General features: G+C 40.5%; 2 protein-coding genes and 1 non-coding gene across 4 annotated transcripts in view; 2 read left to right on the top strand and 1 right to left on the bottom strand.

Annotated features, from left to right (window-relative positions):
• Positions 1 to 362: 362 nt before the first annotated feature.
• Positions 363 to 4920, bottom strand: SERP1 (stress associated endoplasmic reticulum protein 1). Its single transcript, XM_019960880.2, has 3 exons — positions 4446 to 4920; positions 4091 to 4166; positions 363 to 2905 (listed from the first exon to the last, which is right to left on the bottom strand). The coding sequence occupies exons 1-3, from the start codon at positions 4527 to 4529 to the stop codon at positions 2865 to 2867; spliced, it is 201 nt and encodes a 66-aa protein (XP_019816439.1). The 5' UTR covers positions 4530 to 4920; the 3' UTR covers positions 363 to 2864.
• A 185-nt stretch (positions 4921 to 5105) lies between these two features.
• EIF2A (eukaryotic translation initiation factor 2A) overlaps positions 5106 to 17238 on the top strand; it is a 41861-nt gene continuing 29728 nt past the window's right edge. Inside the window, exon 1 of one of the 2 annotated variants that reach the window (XM_019960869.2) lies at positions 5106 to 5264. In XM_019960869.2, coding sequence (XP_019816428.1) covers positions 5237 to 5264 — 28 coding nt within the window. In that variant the 5' untranslated portion in view covers positions 5106 to 5236. The remainder of the gene's footprint in view (positions 5265 to 17238) is intronic. The other variant, XM_070793211.1, reaches the window with a different exon arrangement.
• LOC139185336 (small nucleolar RNA SNORA42/SNORA80 family) lies at positions 13837 to 13968 on the top strand. The gene has a single exon (XR_011568962.1). It is a non-coding gene; the product is annotated as a small nucleolar RNA SNORA42/SNORA80 family (small nucleolar RNA).

Below are 17238 nucleotides of genomic sequence, written 5' to 3'. Positions count from 1 at the left end.
TAGCCTTTTATTGCTCATTAGAACTCTGTCCAAATTCAGACATTTCTGTTCTAACTCAACTTGAAGATATAGTAATACAAGCAGAGTGGGACTGTTCAGACAGGAAAGGATTCTCTGAGGGAGTGTCGTAATATTTGCTACTGAACTGAACTCCTATCTCTTAAAAGTTGTGGTTTGCATCTAAAATGACAAGAAACTAAAAAGGTAGGTAAAGTTAAACCAAACTTCAAGACAATTTCCACGTGGAAAATTTGATGATATCCTAAATTTTAGAGATGTTAAAGCATAATAAAATTTTGTTGTGGAATCTCCCATGTGCCAAAACTCCAGGAACCTCAGTGAGAAGAGCCATGGCCTTGCGGTTGAATATATACACTTCTTTAATGTAAATAAAAGTCTATTACAATGCATCCTGTTACAATGAAAATCTTCACTTATTTTGGAAACCCACTTAATTACTTTGAGCAACATTATATACAATCCAACAGATAAAATGAAGTCATTGACAACTCCTTGATATGTTATAGCTAAATTACAAAAGAGTAATTGGATAATGCAGACCACCCCAATAAAGTATTTATTCTCTACATTGTACTCAACATTAGGTGACATATAAAATTCAACTGGGAAAGGGAGATCAAAAAAACTGTGCTTTTTCCTTGTACCAGACTCAAATAATGAGGTGAAGGTAAATTCCACCTGGGAAAGTATTTAACTCATTGTGCTTTTATATATTTTTCTTAGTACCTATTACCAGTTATTAACCTTAAAATTTGTGCCTCTGGGTACTATTTCTTCTAACTCAAGTACAACATACCAGGCGTTCCTTAAAATCATCTTCTATTAACTATAAAAAGTATACTCAGATTAAGAACTCTACAAAATCATTTCCTTTTAGAAAACATCAACTATTCAGGGATCTTTATTTTTAAAGGGTAAATCAAATAAGACATAGCTTTCATTGACCCAAACATGCATAATCCATCCTTAATATAAAATGCACCCAATTGGTAATTACATATGAAATACAAAGGGAATGCAACTTTACATGTGTAAAATGATTGCTCACTATGGCAATTTAACAATCAAATTAATAGACATTGTTAAAAAAAAAAACTCAAATGTTTTAAAGCCAACTATCTATAGTAAACCAAAGGGAAATTCTGATATGGAGATATGGAATAGTTTGACTCAAAAGCAAAGACTAAGGCACCTGCTATGAATTTAGAACAATAAATTTCATTTTTAAAGGTACAATAAAATAGAATTAGTTAACCAAGAGGGAAACAAACACAGGGGTTGATTTCCTGGGTGAGAAAGGCAGGTTAACAATGCAGATAAAAACGTGCTGGACCAAGGTCAGCGGATTCCTTTCCTATTCCAGAGCAGTCAAGGACCATCCTAACCACTCCTCTCGCTCACTCTCCCCCATACTTAGGGCTATCAGAAGCTTTGAGGTTCTTACTGTATAGACTAGGTAGTAGATTTCCCTTCTGCTCCTCTTAAAACAGCTTATTTTAAAGAGATATCCTGAGGCAATCAACAAAGCAAACAAGCAGCTTTCTCTCCAATTCATTAACACACAGACACCTCTCAGGCTTTTTTCATCAACCTTAGGGCTAAGTATTTAAATAGCCAATACTTGAAATTTTCAACAGTACCAGTAAACCTCAAACCTGCCTTATCACTCACCCTTACCATTAGTAAAAACAAAGTCTGATCAATCATAACCTGTAAAACCATATAACAAAGGGAAGACTAAGGACTGATTCTTATCAGTAAATCCATTTAATTCCCAATGACACTTGAGTCTGATATATCTAGTATCCTAACAGAATTTTAACCATAAATCAAGAAAAGCATTTCCAAACTAAGTGTAACTTTTCAGTTGATGTGCCTTTTTGGTATTAAAAGTGCTATCAACATGCTAAGATGTCTTATGGCACACTGGACTCAATAGTATGTCCTGGTGAGGCATCCATTTTTAGTAGTATTTTCCCCTAAAATGTTGTTCACCATAATAGACCCCTTTGATATATTAAAGTAATTCTGGTGAAATCAACAGTGATATTAAAAAACCTTCCCTGACTTTACTCCACCATGGCTACTTTTAGTGAAACTGAAGTGATTAAGTTATAAAATGCTCAACCAAGTTGTTTTCTTAGGGCATCCTCGGTTAGTATATTCACTCATGCACAATCCAAGGTAGTGTAATAGAAATAATAATGTTAAAATAGACATTGTGGGTGTAAGCATCTCCCTTTATATCGGGCATTTAGAAGCTTTTAAAAAATTTTAGGTGCTAAAAGATTGTGGGAAAACTAGGCTAGCCGTGTAGTTGTTCCATTTGTAAGTACCTTATTACAGGACAGTTACACGACCCTCTGTGGGAGTGTGCTTTCAATTCAAGAAATAGTAATAAAGTGCCTAGCTATATAAAAACTGTAGGATTCCAAATTTTAAATTAAGCTAACTGCATTTACACATTTGGGCTAACAAAATCTAGACCCTGTCTACATAGATTTGATCTAATTTTCTATTCTATATCTTGTTCTAATAACCACATTTAAAAAAAACCAAAAACTTACTCTTTACTGACTGAATAAGTAGGGTCCACTACTGTAGCTTAACAATCAAATTTTATTGCTTTATTCATGTGGTGCTTTTGCAAGGCACTGTGGTATGGACTAGAAAACTCGGAATGACTTGTGAAGAAACCTTGGAATGACACATGAAGGATGATATGAACAGTCATTCTGAGGCAGGATGCTTTACTGAATTGTTTTTAACCAGGATACCAAACATCAGGAATGAGTTCAAGTTAAAATTCACAGGAGAATGGAAACATCTTAAGGTCAGTCACTTCACATGCCCATCCTGATACTTTGAATAATCTGGAAAATTGCTGTAAAAAGAAAGAGCAAAAATTAAAACATGCTTTGAATAAAACAGGCCTGGCAACTGACAAGTGTTAAAGTAGTTCAAGAATCCAAGAACACCCTGACAATTACTTGCAAATACTATGTAACTTGAAGTATTATGAAGACAAGCCTACTGTGATAATACAATTACTTTTCTATGCCTTAGCTTTCCTGAATTTTATGTCTAAATGTCTAAGAGTTATCATATAAGGAGTGATTTTTAAGAAAGAAATTAAAGTACCAAAGTGAACAGGTTTTTCTAGCATACAAGTATTTTGGTTTAACCCTAAATATCAGGTGTACTTGACCTGTAATATATGCATATTTCCTCATTCTTAGGAAGCTGAAATTCAATTATCTTTACGTTACATAAACTGCTTGGCTCTTGGCCATTTATCAGGAAAGCTTCGCCAACGTCCAGGAGACAGACAAAGGGAAATGGTTAAAAGAAACCTCCAGTGACTTTAAAATGTCAGGACAAGGAAAGCAGAAACACGTTATTTCCATATTAAGAGCCTGCATACTAAGATAATAAATGAAGAGAGGAAAGACATTCTATAATCCATTCGCAGAGACAAGAGTCTACCACTCGAACAGCAGTCTGCCCTGACAACTAATTCTTCCTACCATATGCCAAACATTTCTTTCATTAAACTAAAAACATTTGTCTCACACATTAAATTGACAATCAGGTACAAATTCCTCTACAGTGGATTAATTCCTTGTACTAGCTTTATTTTATAAAACATAACCAATTTTGACTTAAAGACATTAGATTTTGGAACACGTTAGATTAAGTTCGAATAATTCCATGAACGTGAAATTCACAAGCTTCTCTTTCGCAAAAGTTGCTTAACATTCTACATTCTCATTCTGGGAGGTGTATTTTTTGTTTTGATCTAATGTTTTTCAACTCGATAATTACTAAGGACCTGACCCCCTTTTCTGTTCTCCTGTGAGCGCAAATCAAACGGGGAGAAGTTTCTAGAGCACCACCCTCTGTACATATGTGGGGCAAGTAATTTGGTTCGGACGAAAGAAAATTATATGGATCTCCCGGCAGGTGGGTTGAGAACTACGCGGGTAGGACTCACCACTCATGGGTCACCACGTCATCCCCAAACCCGTCATCCAACACCCAACCCGACGGTCGACCCCAAAACACTTACCAGAACCACAAACAACAAAAATGAAGAGAGCCAATAACCAGGGTCCTACAGACGCCTTCTCTTCAGGAGCATTTCTCTGCAAAATGGAAAATCCGCGGTTTGCAATGCAAAAAACCCGCCCTGAGCCCGGGCTCTCACCGCCCGCACCCCGGGCCAGGTGGCCGGGTACCCGCACGTCACAGGTCTCTCCCGCGTTCCCGAGTTGACCAGATCCCGCACCCATCTTTTAAGCTCCCAACTTAGGTCCAGCTCGCGGCCTCGGGCCGGAGCCTGGGGAAGAGAGCTCGACGCGGCCCTGGCTCCCGGGCCTCAGAACCGGCTGCGGAACGGAGAGAGGCGCCCGCTCTTCCCTTACCGAGGTCTTGGCGACGTTGCCGCGCTGGGTGATATTCTTGCTGTGCTTCTCGTTGGCCATACGGATCCGCTGCTTGGCAACCATCTTCGCGGCGCCACCACCTGCCCCGGCCACCCCCTCGGTCTCGCTCGCTCGCTTCTTCTCGGGCCGCTGCGACCGACGCTCCGCTCCCGGTGGCCGCGCCGCCAGAGCGAGGGGGCTCTCAGGCGGGGCGCTAGCTCCGACCACTGGGCCTGGGCGAGGCGGGCTCCGGGTCTGAACCCTAGCGGGGCGCGGGCCGACTGACGACGCCGGACTGTCCGGCCGAGCGAGGCGGGCGCGCGGGAGGTGCAGAGCAGGCCGCCAGAATAGTCTCGCGCTGCCGCTCTGGCCGCCGCCGGGAGCGTGGAATGTAAGAGGAAGGAAACGAACACAACGCAACAACGAGACAGTGCAGCAGCCCGTCGCCTCAAACTGCTTCGGGATCCGCTGCCAACGTCAGCACTGGACTGGCCCCGCCCCGCGGAAGTGCAGGCTCCGCCTGCTGAGGAAGACGGAGAGGGAGGGTGAAGTCCGGCGCACCGACCCTAGCCCTGCCCCTCCACGCACCGTAAAGCGCGGCCCCAAAGTTGCGCGTGCGCGCGTTCGAGGTCTTTTTAGCGTCTCGCTCCGACCGGAAGTGAATTGGTCCCGAGGCTCATGACCTAGGAAACACAAGTTCGCCGTCTCCACGCCGGAGGAGACGTGTTGGGGCCGGGTTCGGCCCTCGTGAACTCTGACCCAAGTATCTGAGTTTCTCTTTCCGGGACAAGATGGCGCCGTCCACGCCACTCCTGACAGGTGAGTTCTGAACGAGCGAGGGACTATTTCTTTAGAGCAGAGTTTTTTCTGTCTTTGACCTTGGGCACCACACGAGAAGCCTTGGCGTCAGATCCGCCTTTTTTTGTGGATTGCGGTAGAGCCGGAGGGCCTTTTGGATTTCTTGATGTAGCGTGGCAATCGGAAGTTAGGCCCTAGCATCGAGGGTCCAGCATCCCGCCCCCCGCTTTTGCCCATCCATCATTCTTTCCTAACACTTCAGGTTCTACGGGAATAGCGAAAGGGGCGTAAGAACAGAGTGCCAGTGGAATTTGTTAACCTGGGTCTGCAATACCGGTGGTACTCTAACGCTTACCAGGTGACAGGCCCTGTTGACAGTGTGAAGTCATTTAACTCTGTAAAAGGAAAGTCTGTTAATACTAGAGTAACCGCGCATGTTAAATACACCGAAATTTAACTAATGACAAATCCTATTCTCTTTGCTTTAATGCAGTTTGTGGGACTGAGTGGAGCTGTGCTAGTGTAAGTTTTAAGTAGATGAGAGTGTGGTCTAGAGGAGTAGCAATGAGCATTACAAAGTAGCAACATTAGAACATTATGTGATTCCTGAGGTTTTGAAGCCGAGGCATAGTTTATAATGTTACAGAAGATAATAAACTTTCTCTTAGATAATATCGGCGATGACTCTGGATTAGAGTAGTGGCTGGAGTCTCATATATGAGCTTCTAGTAAGGAGAGGGGAGTTGGGAGAGAAAAGAAGGCTTAAATTAAGTTACCAATAACTTAACATGTAGAGGAAAAAGAAGCCATTGAGGAAAGGGGTTACTTCCCCCTGAGACTTGAAAGGAACCTTAAAAAACTTTTGCACCTTTTGCCATTCTGCATTTGGAGATCTTTGTTGTCAGTGTTAAGCACCAGGCTCATTCATATTCAGTGTGGCTACCACAGTTCTTTCATCAAACGTTTGTCAAATACTGACTGATTTGTTAGATACCTTGCCAGGCAGGTACTGCCTAAAAGCATAATTACCTAACTAAATGAATTTATTTCTCTAATTTCACAAAGGTAGCCTGTATGTTACTTACAATTTAGGAATGCTGAATGCTTTTTTGAACTTTAAAAATTAATACATTTTTGTATGTAATCATTTTATCTTTTCCCTTTTAAAATCCTTATAGTAACTGCTTACAGGGTAAATTCTTTGCTGTTGAGCACAGCATGTGGAACCCTTTATAATCTTTTGAATAGCTCTTGTCATTCATTTTACTCCTTGCAACCTCATCCTATTTTGTTCTTCATCAATATTGAACTTTAAAACCCTTGAGCCACGTGTTTCCTTAGTCTAACACTATCCTCTTTCTCTTGATTTGGCTGACTTCTTTTTATCTTTTTAATTTTATTTTAGACGTCATTACTTTATGAAGGCTTTCCTTAATCTTCCCAGATAGTCAATCTTTCCTCAGACTGTTTTTGTACCTTGTATATACTTTTTTTTTTTCTTTTCATTCATCACATAGGATGATTATCTACTTGTTCAGATGCTTTTCTCCCCTGGTAGACTGTGAACTCCTTAATGGCAGAGACAGAGTCTTATTCATCCCTGTCTTCTCAATACCAGATACAATGCCTGGTATACAAGAGACACTAAATATTTAATGGAAAAATAAAGTAATGAAAGATAACCCCTTTATTTGTACTCAGACTAACCAAGAGTGACAGTTTTCTTACAATGCTTAAAATCAAGGACTTAAGTTAAAATCAAGAGCTTAAGAGTTATCAGTCAGTCTTCTCATTATATTCTCATATTTATAGCAGCTCAGAGAAATTAAGTGGTGAGATTCACATTACAAATTGGCAAAGTCAGAATTATATTCAATCATTCAACCCCATGTTTCATTTTTTCTTGCATTGGAACATACTGATTAATCTTTTAAACATTCTGAGAATAGGTATTTCAGTCAACAATGGATCCTTTTACTTCCAAAATCTTGTTTAAATTTATGGGATTTAGGAGTTGTTAATGGTTTTAACTTAAGATTACCTAGTAAATTGTATTAGTTATTATTTTTCACTGGAAATGACAGAAAGCTAAAACAAGTGAAAGGATTAAAAAAAAAAACTCATGTACCTGAAAGCTTTTACTGTTACATTCGGGTATTCTCATGACTCCAAAAATCTGTTTTTCTTCATCCCTAAGCTCTTGCTTTCTTTCAGGTTAAATTTATTCTCAGGCTAATGTTTGAACTGGGATCTCCAGGTTTACATTCAGCCAGCTCAGCAGCCCCTAAGGAAAGTGCACATCTGTGCCTGTGTTAAGGTTGGCTGTCTTTGAGTTGACTTGGCTCTTGTTCGCCATTTAATTAGTCAGATTTATTTATTTTTTTTTTAAGAGTCTTTTTTTTCCCCCATGTATTTATTTATTTTTGGATGCGCTGGGTCGTGGCTTTTCACAGGCTTTGTCTGGTTGCGGTGGCTTCTCTTGTTGCAGAGCACAGGCTCTAGGTGCCTGGGCTTCAGTAGTTGTGGCACACAGGCTTAGTTGCTCCAGGACATGTGGAATCTTCCTGAACCAGGGATTGAACCCATGTCCCATGTATTGGTCAGATCAGATCAGATCAGTCGCTCAGTCGTGTCCGACTCTTTGCGACCCCATGAATCGCAGCACGCCAGGCCTCCCTGTCCATCACCAATTCCCGGAGTTCACTCAGACTCACATCCATCAAGTCAGTGATGCCATCCAGCCATCTCATCCTCTGTCGTCCCCTTCTCCTCCTGCCCCCAATCCCTCCCAGCATCAGAGTCTTTTCCAATGAGTCAGTTCTTCGCATGAGGTGGCCAAAGTACTGGAGTTTCAGCTTTAGCGTCATTCCTCCCAAAGAAATCCCAGGGCTGATCTCCTTCAGAATGGACTGGTTGGATCTCCTTGCAGTCCAAGGGACTCTCAAGAGTCTTCTCCAACACCACAGTTCAAAAGCATCAATTCTTCGGCGCTCAGCCTTCTTCACAGTCCAACTCTCACATCCATACATGACCACAGGAAAAACCATAGCCTTGACTAGACGAACCTTTGTTGGCAAAGTAATGTCTCTGCTTTTGAATATGCTATCTAGGTTGGTCATAACTTTCCTTCCAAGGAGTAAGCGTCTTTTAATTTCATGGCTGCAGTCACCATCTGCAGTGATTTTGGAGCCCAGAAAAATAAAGTCTGACACTGTTTCCACTGTTTCCCCATCTATTTCCCATGAAGTGATGGGACCGGATGCCATGATCTTAGTTTTCTGAATGTTGAGCTTTAAGCCAGCTTTTTCACTCTCCGCTTTCACTTTCACTTTCATCAAGAGGCTTTTGAGTTCCTCTTCACTTTCTGCCATAAGGGTGGTGTCATCTGCATATCTGAGGTTATTGATATTTCTCCCGGCAATCTTGATTCCAGCTTGTGTTTCTTCCAGCCCAGCATTTCTCATGATGTACTCTGCATAGAAGTTAAATAAACAGGGAGACAATATACAGCCTTGACGAACTCCTTTTCCTATTTGGAACCAGTCTGTTGTTCCATGTCCAGTTCTAACTGTTGCTTCCTGACCTGCATACAAATTTCTCAAGAGGCAGATCAGGTGGTCTGGTATTCCCATCTCTTTCACAATTTTCCACAGTTTATTGTGATCCACACAGTCAAAGGCTTTGGCATAGTCAATAAAGCAGAAATAGATGTTTTTCTGGAACTCTCTTGCTTTTTCCATGATCCAGCAGATGTTGGCAATTTGATCTCTGGTTCCTCTGCCTTTTCTAAAACCAGCTTGAACATCAGGAAGTTCATGTATTGGTAGGTGGATTCTTTTTGTTGTTCTCCCAGTTTTATTGAGAGAGAATTGACAGACAGCACATATAAGGTTAAGGTGTATAGCATAATGATTTGACTTCTTTCAATAAATAATTATCACAATAAGTTTCTCATATGCAATTTAAGGAAATGAAAATTTTTTCTCTTGTGATGAGAACTCTCAGGATTTTTTTTTCTGTTTGGTTTTTTAATTAATTAATTTTTAATTGAAGGATGACTGCTTTATAATATTGTGTTGGTTTCTGCCATACATCAGCATGAATCAGCCGTAGGTATACATGTGTCCCCTCCCTCCAGAACCTCCCTCCCATCTCCCACTCCATCCCACCCCTCTAGTTTGTCACAGAGCCCTGATTTGAGTTCCCCGAGTCATACAGCAAAGCCCCCCTGCTGTCTGTTTTACATATGGTAGTGTATATGTCTCCATGCTACTCTCGCCATTGGTCCCACCCCTCCCACACCTGTGACCACACATCTCTTCTCTGTCTCCATTGCTGTGGCAGGTGGATTCTTATTCACTGTGCCACCAGGGAAGTCCTAAATTAGTCAGTTTTTAATCGGATCACCAGAACCAAATTATTCTCACCCCTGGGTATTTCTCAAAGGAAAACTAAGGTCTCCTGTAAAGGGGGTCCAGGATGCTTGGCCATAAAAGAACAATAACCCTTACATGAAGCTCATGTTGTTCAGTCAGCTTGCCTACTTGAGGCCATTGAGATAATCAAGATTGAGTCATTTTCCTAAATTGATATATACTTCCGTGGGTACAAGGATTGGAAATAATATGATATCACTGTATCCCAGACCTAGGGCCAATTTTCGTTGAGCCTCATAGTCTTCACTTATTAACTCAGGCCTAGAGCAATGAATGGTACGTATCTAGAAAGGCTAGTAAGTTTTTAAAATATACTATATAGGCACAGTATTTAACATAATTATTGTTTTTAAACAGTAATTTTTTGTGGAACTTTGTTGTTTATTTGTTGCTTTAATGAAAAGAACCATTTGTATTCTTGATTTTTCTTTTTTTATAGAACATGTTGATCCTTTTTTGATTAAAGGGAAAAATCATTAAAAATAAGGAATCATGTCAATACACTATATTAAGCTATCCCCACACTTTACTCATTGTTTTACATTTAGTCACTTCCAATTAAAATGAATTCCTCATTAGAAAGTCATGTAGAAAAAGATTGTTTCGGTTATTGAAAAGAGTTTGTTTTGAGTCCATATTTATTTTTGCTTTTATTAATTTATAATGCAGTTTATGTTCTGTTATGAACCTGATTTTGCATTTCATCTGATAAACTTTGTATATCTGTGTATTCAAATTTGTGGAAGTTGTTCAAACTGATAATACAGTTTAATATCAGTAGTATATCTTAGTGGTTCCAAAATTTTTTACAGCACTTTCTTATAGTTGTATTTCTGTGTAGGGAAATATATAATAAAATATTTGTTTTAAATAGTGGTTTACATGTATGAACAAAGCTATAATGACTCATTATGATTTTTATGATGAATATAATTGATATTTACTTCCCCTAGAATAGACATATCTACTGTAAAGCATCATGTATAAAGAAGTTGTCTAATTTAATGGGAACCAACTGTATCATTAGTGCATAAAGTAGCTTTCAGTTCGGTTCAGTCGCTCAGTCATGTCCGACTCTTTGCGACCCCATAAATCGCAACACGCGAGGCCTACCTGTCCATCACCAACTCCCGGAATTCACCCAAACTCATGTGCATCGAGTCGATGATGCCATTCAGACATCTCATCCTCTGTCGTCTCCTTCTCCTCCTGCCCCCAATCTCTCCCACCGTCAGGGTCTTTTCCAATGAGTCACTCCTCGCATGAGGTGGCCAAATTACTGGAGTTTCAGCTTCAGCATCAGTCCTTCCAATGAACACCCAGGACTGGTCTCCTTTAGGATGGACTGGTTGGATCTCCTGCAGTCCAAGGGGCCCGCAAGAGTCTTCTCTAACACCACAGTTCAAAAGCATCAATTCTTCGGCACTCAGCTTTCTTCATAGTCCAACTCTCACATCCATACATGACCACGGGAAAAAACATAGCCTTGACTAGACGGACCTTTGTTAGCAAAGTAATATCTCTGCTTTTGAATATGCTATCTAGGTTGGACATAACTTTCCTTCCAAGGAGTAAGCGTCTTTTAATTTCATGGCTGCAATCACCATCTGCAATAATTTTAATATGTACTTTTATCTTGCAGAATATGTTTTTATCTTAGTACAGAAATTCTTGGTCAATGTGATTTTTAATTTAACACTTTTGTTTGGTATTCCCAAGCAAATCCATTCTTGCAGAATGTTGGCAGACTTTTGATTGGTTTCATTTCTTAGAATATTGTAAATGAAATATTACTGAAAAATGATGGGCTTTTAAAAAGCCTTTTTATTTTGAAGTAAATTAAGACAGGAAGTTGCAAAAAGAGTCAAGAGAGTTCCTGTGTATCCCTCACCTAACTTTCCTCAATGATAATATCTTATATAACTATAGTGTATTGTCAGAACCAGGAAATTGATACTGGTATGGTAGTATTCACTAAACTGCTGTCCTATTTGGATTTTACTTGTTTGTGCATGCATGTATTTTACCACATGTGCAGATTCATGTCACCACCACTATCAGAATATAGAACTGCTCCATCACCACAAAGGACTACTCTGTCACCCTTTTCTGGTTGGAGCCTCCATCCACCTGTAACCCTTGGCATCCACTGATCTGTTCTCTATCATGATACTTTGTCATTTCAAGAGTGTTGTATAAACGGGATCATAGACCACTGTGGATTTTTGTTTTTAAAGTGTTCTTTATTTAGAATGAGAACATATGCATGTTGAAAAGGAGTTGATTAATTTGACTCAGATTTTGCTTCTCCAGAATCATATTAAAACCAGTAATTGAAAATCACGAAAGTGAATGCTACTTGAGAAAGAAAGACATGGCACTTTTCACAGTGACTTTTCTGTCAGTGTTGCTTCCTGAGATTTTGGGTTAATCTGCGTGAAAGAGTGAGGGTTAAGTGGGAGTTTTGCTCCCTGTCTTAGTCCATTCTGGCTCCTGTAACACAAATAGCATAGATTGGGTGCACGCTCAGTTCTCAGTGGTGTTCAGCTCCTTGTGATCCCATGGACTGCAGCCGCCAGGCTCTTCTGTCCATGGAATCATCCAGGCAGGAATACTGGAGTGGTTGCCATTTCCTACTCCAAGACTGGGTGGTAGCCAACGGAAATTTATTTATTACAGTTCTGGAGGCTGGCAATTCCAAGATCAAGGCACCAGCAGATTCAGTGTCTGGTGAGCACCAGCTTCCTGGTTTATAGACAGTCATTCTACACCATGTCCTCACATGGCAAAAGAGACAGGGGAGCTCTGGGGGGCTTATTTCATGAGGGCACTAATCCCATTCATAAAGGCTCTGCCTTCTTGACCTAATTACCTCCCCAAAGCCACTCCAAATACCATTAAGAAGTAAGTTTCAGTGTATGAATTTGGGGTCGGGGTACACAGACATTCAGTCTATAGCAACTCTTTTGGGATCTTCTACTTATCTTAGTTTGGAACATAAGTATGACAGGAATTTTGTAAGAGGAAAATCTTATACTTGTAATGATTGCCCTGAATACCCTGAAAGTTCCACTGCTGTGGCAGAAGGCTACCTTCTTGGGTTCTGAGGTACAGCTGCCAGTTTAGTATAACATACAAAACCTTTGAATTTTCATCAGGTCAACATTGGGTTGGTAATAACAGCAGAATCAACAGATACAGAGGACCGAGGTCACTAGGTACAAATTCCATGAGAGCATAAGAAGTTGAGACGAGCTGGGGATGGCTTTTTTCTTTTTTGCCAATCATTTTGGGTAGAACATGGTTTGATTGCATTCAGCATATGGCACATTTTAAAAAGTATTTGTGGCTTCATTGGGTCTGTGCTGACAATGTACCATTTTGTTTTCCTAGATGAGTGTGAGAATTCTGAGAGAGAGTGCTTAGTGAGTTAAACTGTCACTGCAGTTTGTGAGAGGGACTTCGTTAGGCTGATGGAATATTATGTAACCTAGCTATAACATGTAATCTGATAACTGTACATGCCCTAGTTTGGGAAATTCATTTTTTATTAATCCTTCAAATATTTATTAAAACCGTAATTGTAGTATTAAGAATGGTGTCTTTTCTTCTAAATCAGGGTATCATACATTGTATTGCAGCAGGTGATTGACTTGGTGACAGGAAAGAGGACAGCTTTGCCTGTGTAGTAAGAGAATTTTGACGGAATACTTGATTTTAGTCAAAGGCCAAGAATGGGACTTCTCTGGCTGTCCAGTGGTTAAGACTTCGCCTTCCAGTGCAACAGGGTGCAGATTTTATCCATCCTTTGTCGGGGAGCTAAGATCCCACATGCCTTATGGCCAAAAAACCAAGACATAAAACAGAAGCAATATTATAACAAGTTCAATAAAGATTTTAAAAATGGTCCACATCCAGAAATCTTAGGAAAAAAAACAAGAAACAGTTGAGAATTTCTGATGTTAAGAATTAAACTTCATAGTTTTCAAGTCATCTAAGATAACATTTTTTGGCAGAAAATGTTTACCAAATATTAGAGATTTTTAGAATAGGTATTCATCAGTGTTTCATTCAAGGTGTAGCAATGGACTGAGCCCATTTGAAACCGTTATCTTGAGTGCGGTGATGGACTCATTTTTTAAGATCCCTAGTACAATGCATGGGTTTGGATTTATGGCAGGCCCATCCCCCTGGGCCTCTCATAGTGTCCCATGCCAGAAAAAACTGGCCCCAAACCATTGCCCAGCCTCTGCCCGTAGGCTGCAGGCACTGAAGTGGGTTGCACAGTGAAAAAAAAAACCAAAAACCCCTAATGCGTAGCACATGAAGCTGTGCAGGGGCCAGATAGAGAGCCTTGTGGGCAGTCCTATGAGGAGTTTAGGTTTTGATATGTGTAGAACTGCAGATGGTGACTGCAGCCATGAAATGAAAAGACGCTTACTCCTTGGAAGGAAAGTTATGACCAACCTAGACAGCATATTCAAAAGCAGAGACATTACTTTGCCAACAAAGGTCCGCTTAGTCAAGGCTATGGTTTTTCCTGTGGTCATGTATGGATGTGAGAGTTGGACTATAAAGAGAGCTGAGCTTTTGATGCTTTTGAACTGTGGTGTTGAAGAAGACTCTTGAGAGTCCCTTGGACTGCAAGGAGAGCCAACCAGTCCATCCTAAAGGAGGTCAGTCCTGGGTGTTCATTGGAAGGACTGATGCTGAAGCTGAAACTCCAATGTTTTGGCCACCCGTTGTAAAGAGCTGACTCATTGGAAAAGACCCTGATGCTGGGAAAGATTGAGGGCAGGAGAAGAAGGGGACGACAGAGGATGAGATGGTTGGATGGCATCACGGACTCAATGGACATGGGTTTGGGTGAACTCCGGGAGTTGGTGATGGACAGGGAGGCCTGGTGTGCTGCAGTTCATAGGGTCACAAAGAGTCGAACACACTGAGCGACTGAACTGAACTGAACTGATATGTAGAACACTTTGCTAGACTCCATTCTGTTCAAGGGCAAGTTAGCCACAACAGTTTGGCAATTCAGTTTAGTATATGAGGAAACATGGTATCCAGTTGTATACTTGTGAATGTAGACAAGAAACTTATCATTCAGGTATGTGTTTACTCAACTTTTTTCTCATTTTTCCACTAGAATGAAAGCTCCGTTGAGTACATGGATTGTTTGTCACTGGTTCTTTTACTTTCATTCTAACTTCAAAGCATTTACTTTGAAAAGTAAATAGCAATTCTCAATATCTGAAAATTGAGCTAGTTAATCTATAGGCAGAAAATCAGTGTTATGAGAACTGTCCCTTGGGAAGGGAGAAGAAATGGGGATCAGATTTGGAGCCCGAGTGGCCCTTGGGTACCAGCTCTGCTGCTGAAGAGTGGGAGATTTGGAAATAGCTGGTAGAAAAGGAAGCAGGTGCACTTCAGTAAAACCTTTTCTTCAGGTGTGTACTGATGCTGCTAGCAAGAATTCTAGCTGATACAATAGTAACTCATCACCAAGTTCTGTCAGTTTTCTGTCTTGAATATTGAATGCTGATTCTCCACTTTGCATTTCTACTGCCTGGCCCTAGTCCAAGGTTTTTGTCTTGTTTTTGCCATGCTGCACAGCTTGCAGGATCATAGTTCCCTGACCAAGGATCAAACCCGGGCCCATAGCAGTAGAAACACAAGCGTCCGTAACCACTGGACCACCAGAGAATCACCCGGTTTCTGTATCTCTCTTGCGGGGCTCCTGCAAACCATCTTGAGCAGTCTCTTCACGCTCTGTCAGTCTCTTCACGCCCTCTCACTGCCTTCTGGGTCTCTGTCTACACTGTGTCAGGTTGACCTTTTCAAATTGCAAATCTGGTTTTAAAAATCTGCCTAAAACTTCTTTGAATTTTCCCGTGGTTCTTCGGCTCCAGTCCAGTGTTGCCTAACCTAGGCCCCGGGATCCTGTTTGGTCCGAGCTCTGTTTTCTTCTCTAGATCCATCTCCTTCCAGCCACACAGGCCTTCTTTTCGTTCCTGCGATGCTGTCATCTCTCCTGCCATGGAGCGTCTGTATCTGTTACTGTTACTCCTTGCTTGTTAACTGCTATTTTATCTTTCATATCAGCACACAAATCACTAGTCAAGGATGCTTTTCCTATCCTTCGATTTTTAGATTGAAACTCCGAATTATTCACTGTAGTAGCCTCTTCTGTCTTTCCTTTGTAGCACCAAATGCAGTTATAGATTTCCATCTATTTGACTAATTATTTGATCAGTGAGGTCAGGGACAAGAGTGATTTTCCTCCCTATTGTATCTGTAGTACTCAACATGAGAGGTAGTTTTTTTTTTTTTTTCCTCTGTAAACATTTGTTGAATGAATGGATCATTTTGTTTGGTTCAGCTTTATAAGCTTCTAATTCAGCCATTTAAAACAAAGTAGAATCTAGTCCTGTAGATGGTTTTGCTTATTTAATCTTGAACTTTGTTCCCACCTAATTTTTTAGGACATTAGTGTTGTTGAGGGTGTCAGTGTCTCATGCTACTTATTCTCTTAGTTTAAGAAATTGTGACTATATTAATAGTGCTTTGTTATTGTTTTTTTTTTTAAATAACTTTGCATGAATTTATACTGTATTTTCATGTTATTATTTTACATAAAGTACACAGTGTTCTAAAGTTTTCATTTTGTTGAGTAGGGCACAGACTTGAGGTAGTAATGAATCTAAGGTTCCACAGCCAGGTAGGAACTGAGGTCTGCCTTGGAGTTCATGTCCTCTCTGTTACAGTACAACTACTTTTCACAGGTGACAGTCACAATTTTGAGCTTTTATTTATAAAACTTAATTGAAATAGTAAGCTGATACAAAGATTTAATTTAGACTCAGCTTCTAGTTCTGTTTCCAGCAGCTATACATTTTGAAAATGTGATTACAAAATAATGTGAAAACATAATACTAAGATCACTTTTTTCCCATTTGAATGAAAGGATGTAAGTATGAATGTTATATTTCAATGTGCATGCATAGATTTCTTGTAAAATAGATAAAAGTGGGTTTATTGAAGTAATCTCCTCAGAGACTAAATGAGTATGCTCTGCAGAAAAAAAAAAAAAGAATAATATTGATTGTCTTAGTTTGCATGTGTGCCCACTAAATTGATTCATTCGTGTCCGGTTCTGTGCAACACTATGGACTGCAGCCTGCCAGATTCCTCTGTCCATGGGATTCTCAGGCAGGAATACTAGAATGGGTTGCCATGCCCTCCTCCAGGGGATCTTTCTGATCCAGGGATCGAACCTGCATGTCTTATGTCTCCTGCATTGTCAGGCAGGTTCTTTGCTACTAGCGCCAACTGGGAGGCCCCTTGGTCAGTTTAGGCTGTTATAACAAAGCGCCGCATACTAGGTAACTTGTAAACAACAGGAGATAGAATTCTAGAGGCTGGAAGTCTGAGCCCGGGGTGCAGCATGGTCAGGTGCTGGTAAGAACCCTCTTCTTGTTTGTTGTCTGCCAGTGTATTGTAGCCTCACATATCCTCTGTGTTTTTCTTAAAAGGGTACTAATCCTATTCATGAGGAATCC

Source organism: Bos indicus, chromosome 1 (genome assembly GCF_029378745.1).
Source record: "Bos indicus isolate NIAB-ARS_2022 breed Sahiwal x Tharparkar chromosome 1, NIAB-ARS_B.indTharparkar_mat_pri_1.0, whole genome shotgun sequence".
Taxonomy (NCBI): Eukaryota; Metazoa; Chordata; class Mammalia; order Artiodactyla; family Bovidae; genus Bos; species Bos indicus.
This window is presented reverse-complemented; position numbering and strand designations above follow the sequence as displayed.

What these genes read in the sequence shown, in the direction of transcription:
- SERP1 (XM_019960880.2), bottom strand. Translation starts at nt 4,529, where the DNA reads ATGGTTGCCAAGCAGCGGATCCGTATGGCCAACGAGAAGCACAGCAAG. An exon ending in GCAACGTCGCCAAGACCTCG is followed by an intron (nt 4,167 to 4,445) that starts GTAAGGGAAGAG and finishes TCCATTTTGCAG; the next exon opens with AGAAATGCTCCTGAAGAGAA. An exon ending in TTTTGTTGTTTGTGGTTCTG is followed by an intron (nt 2,906 to 4,090) that starts GTAAGTGTTTTG and finishes TTCTTTTTACAG; the next exon opens with CAATTTTCCAGATTATTCAA.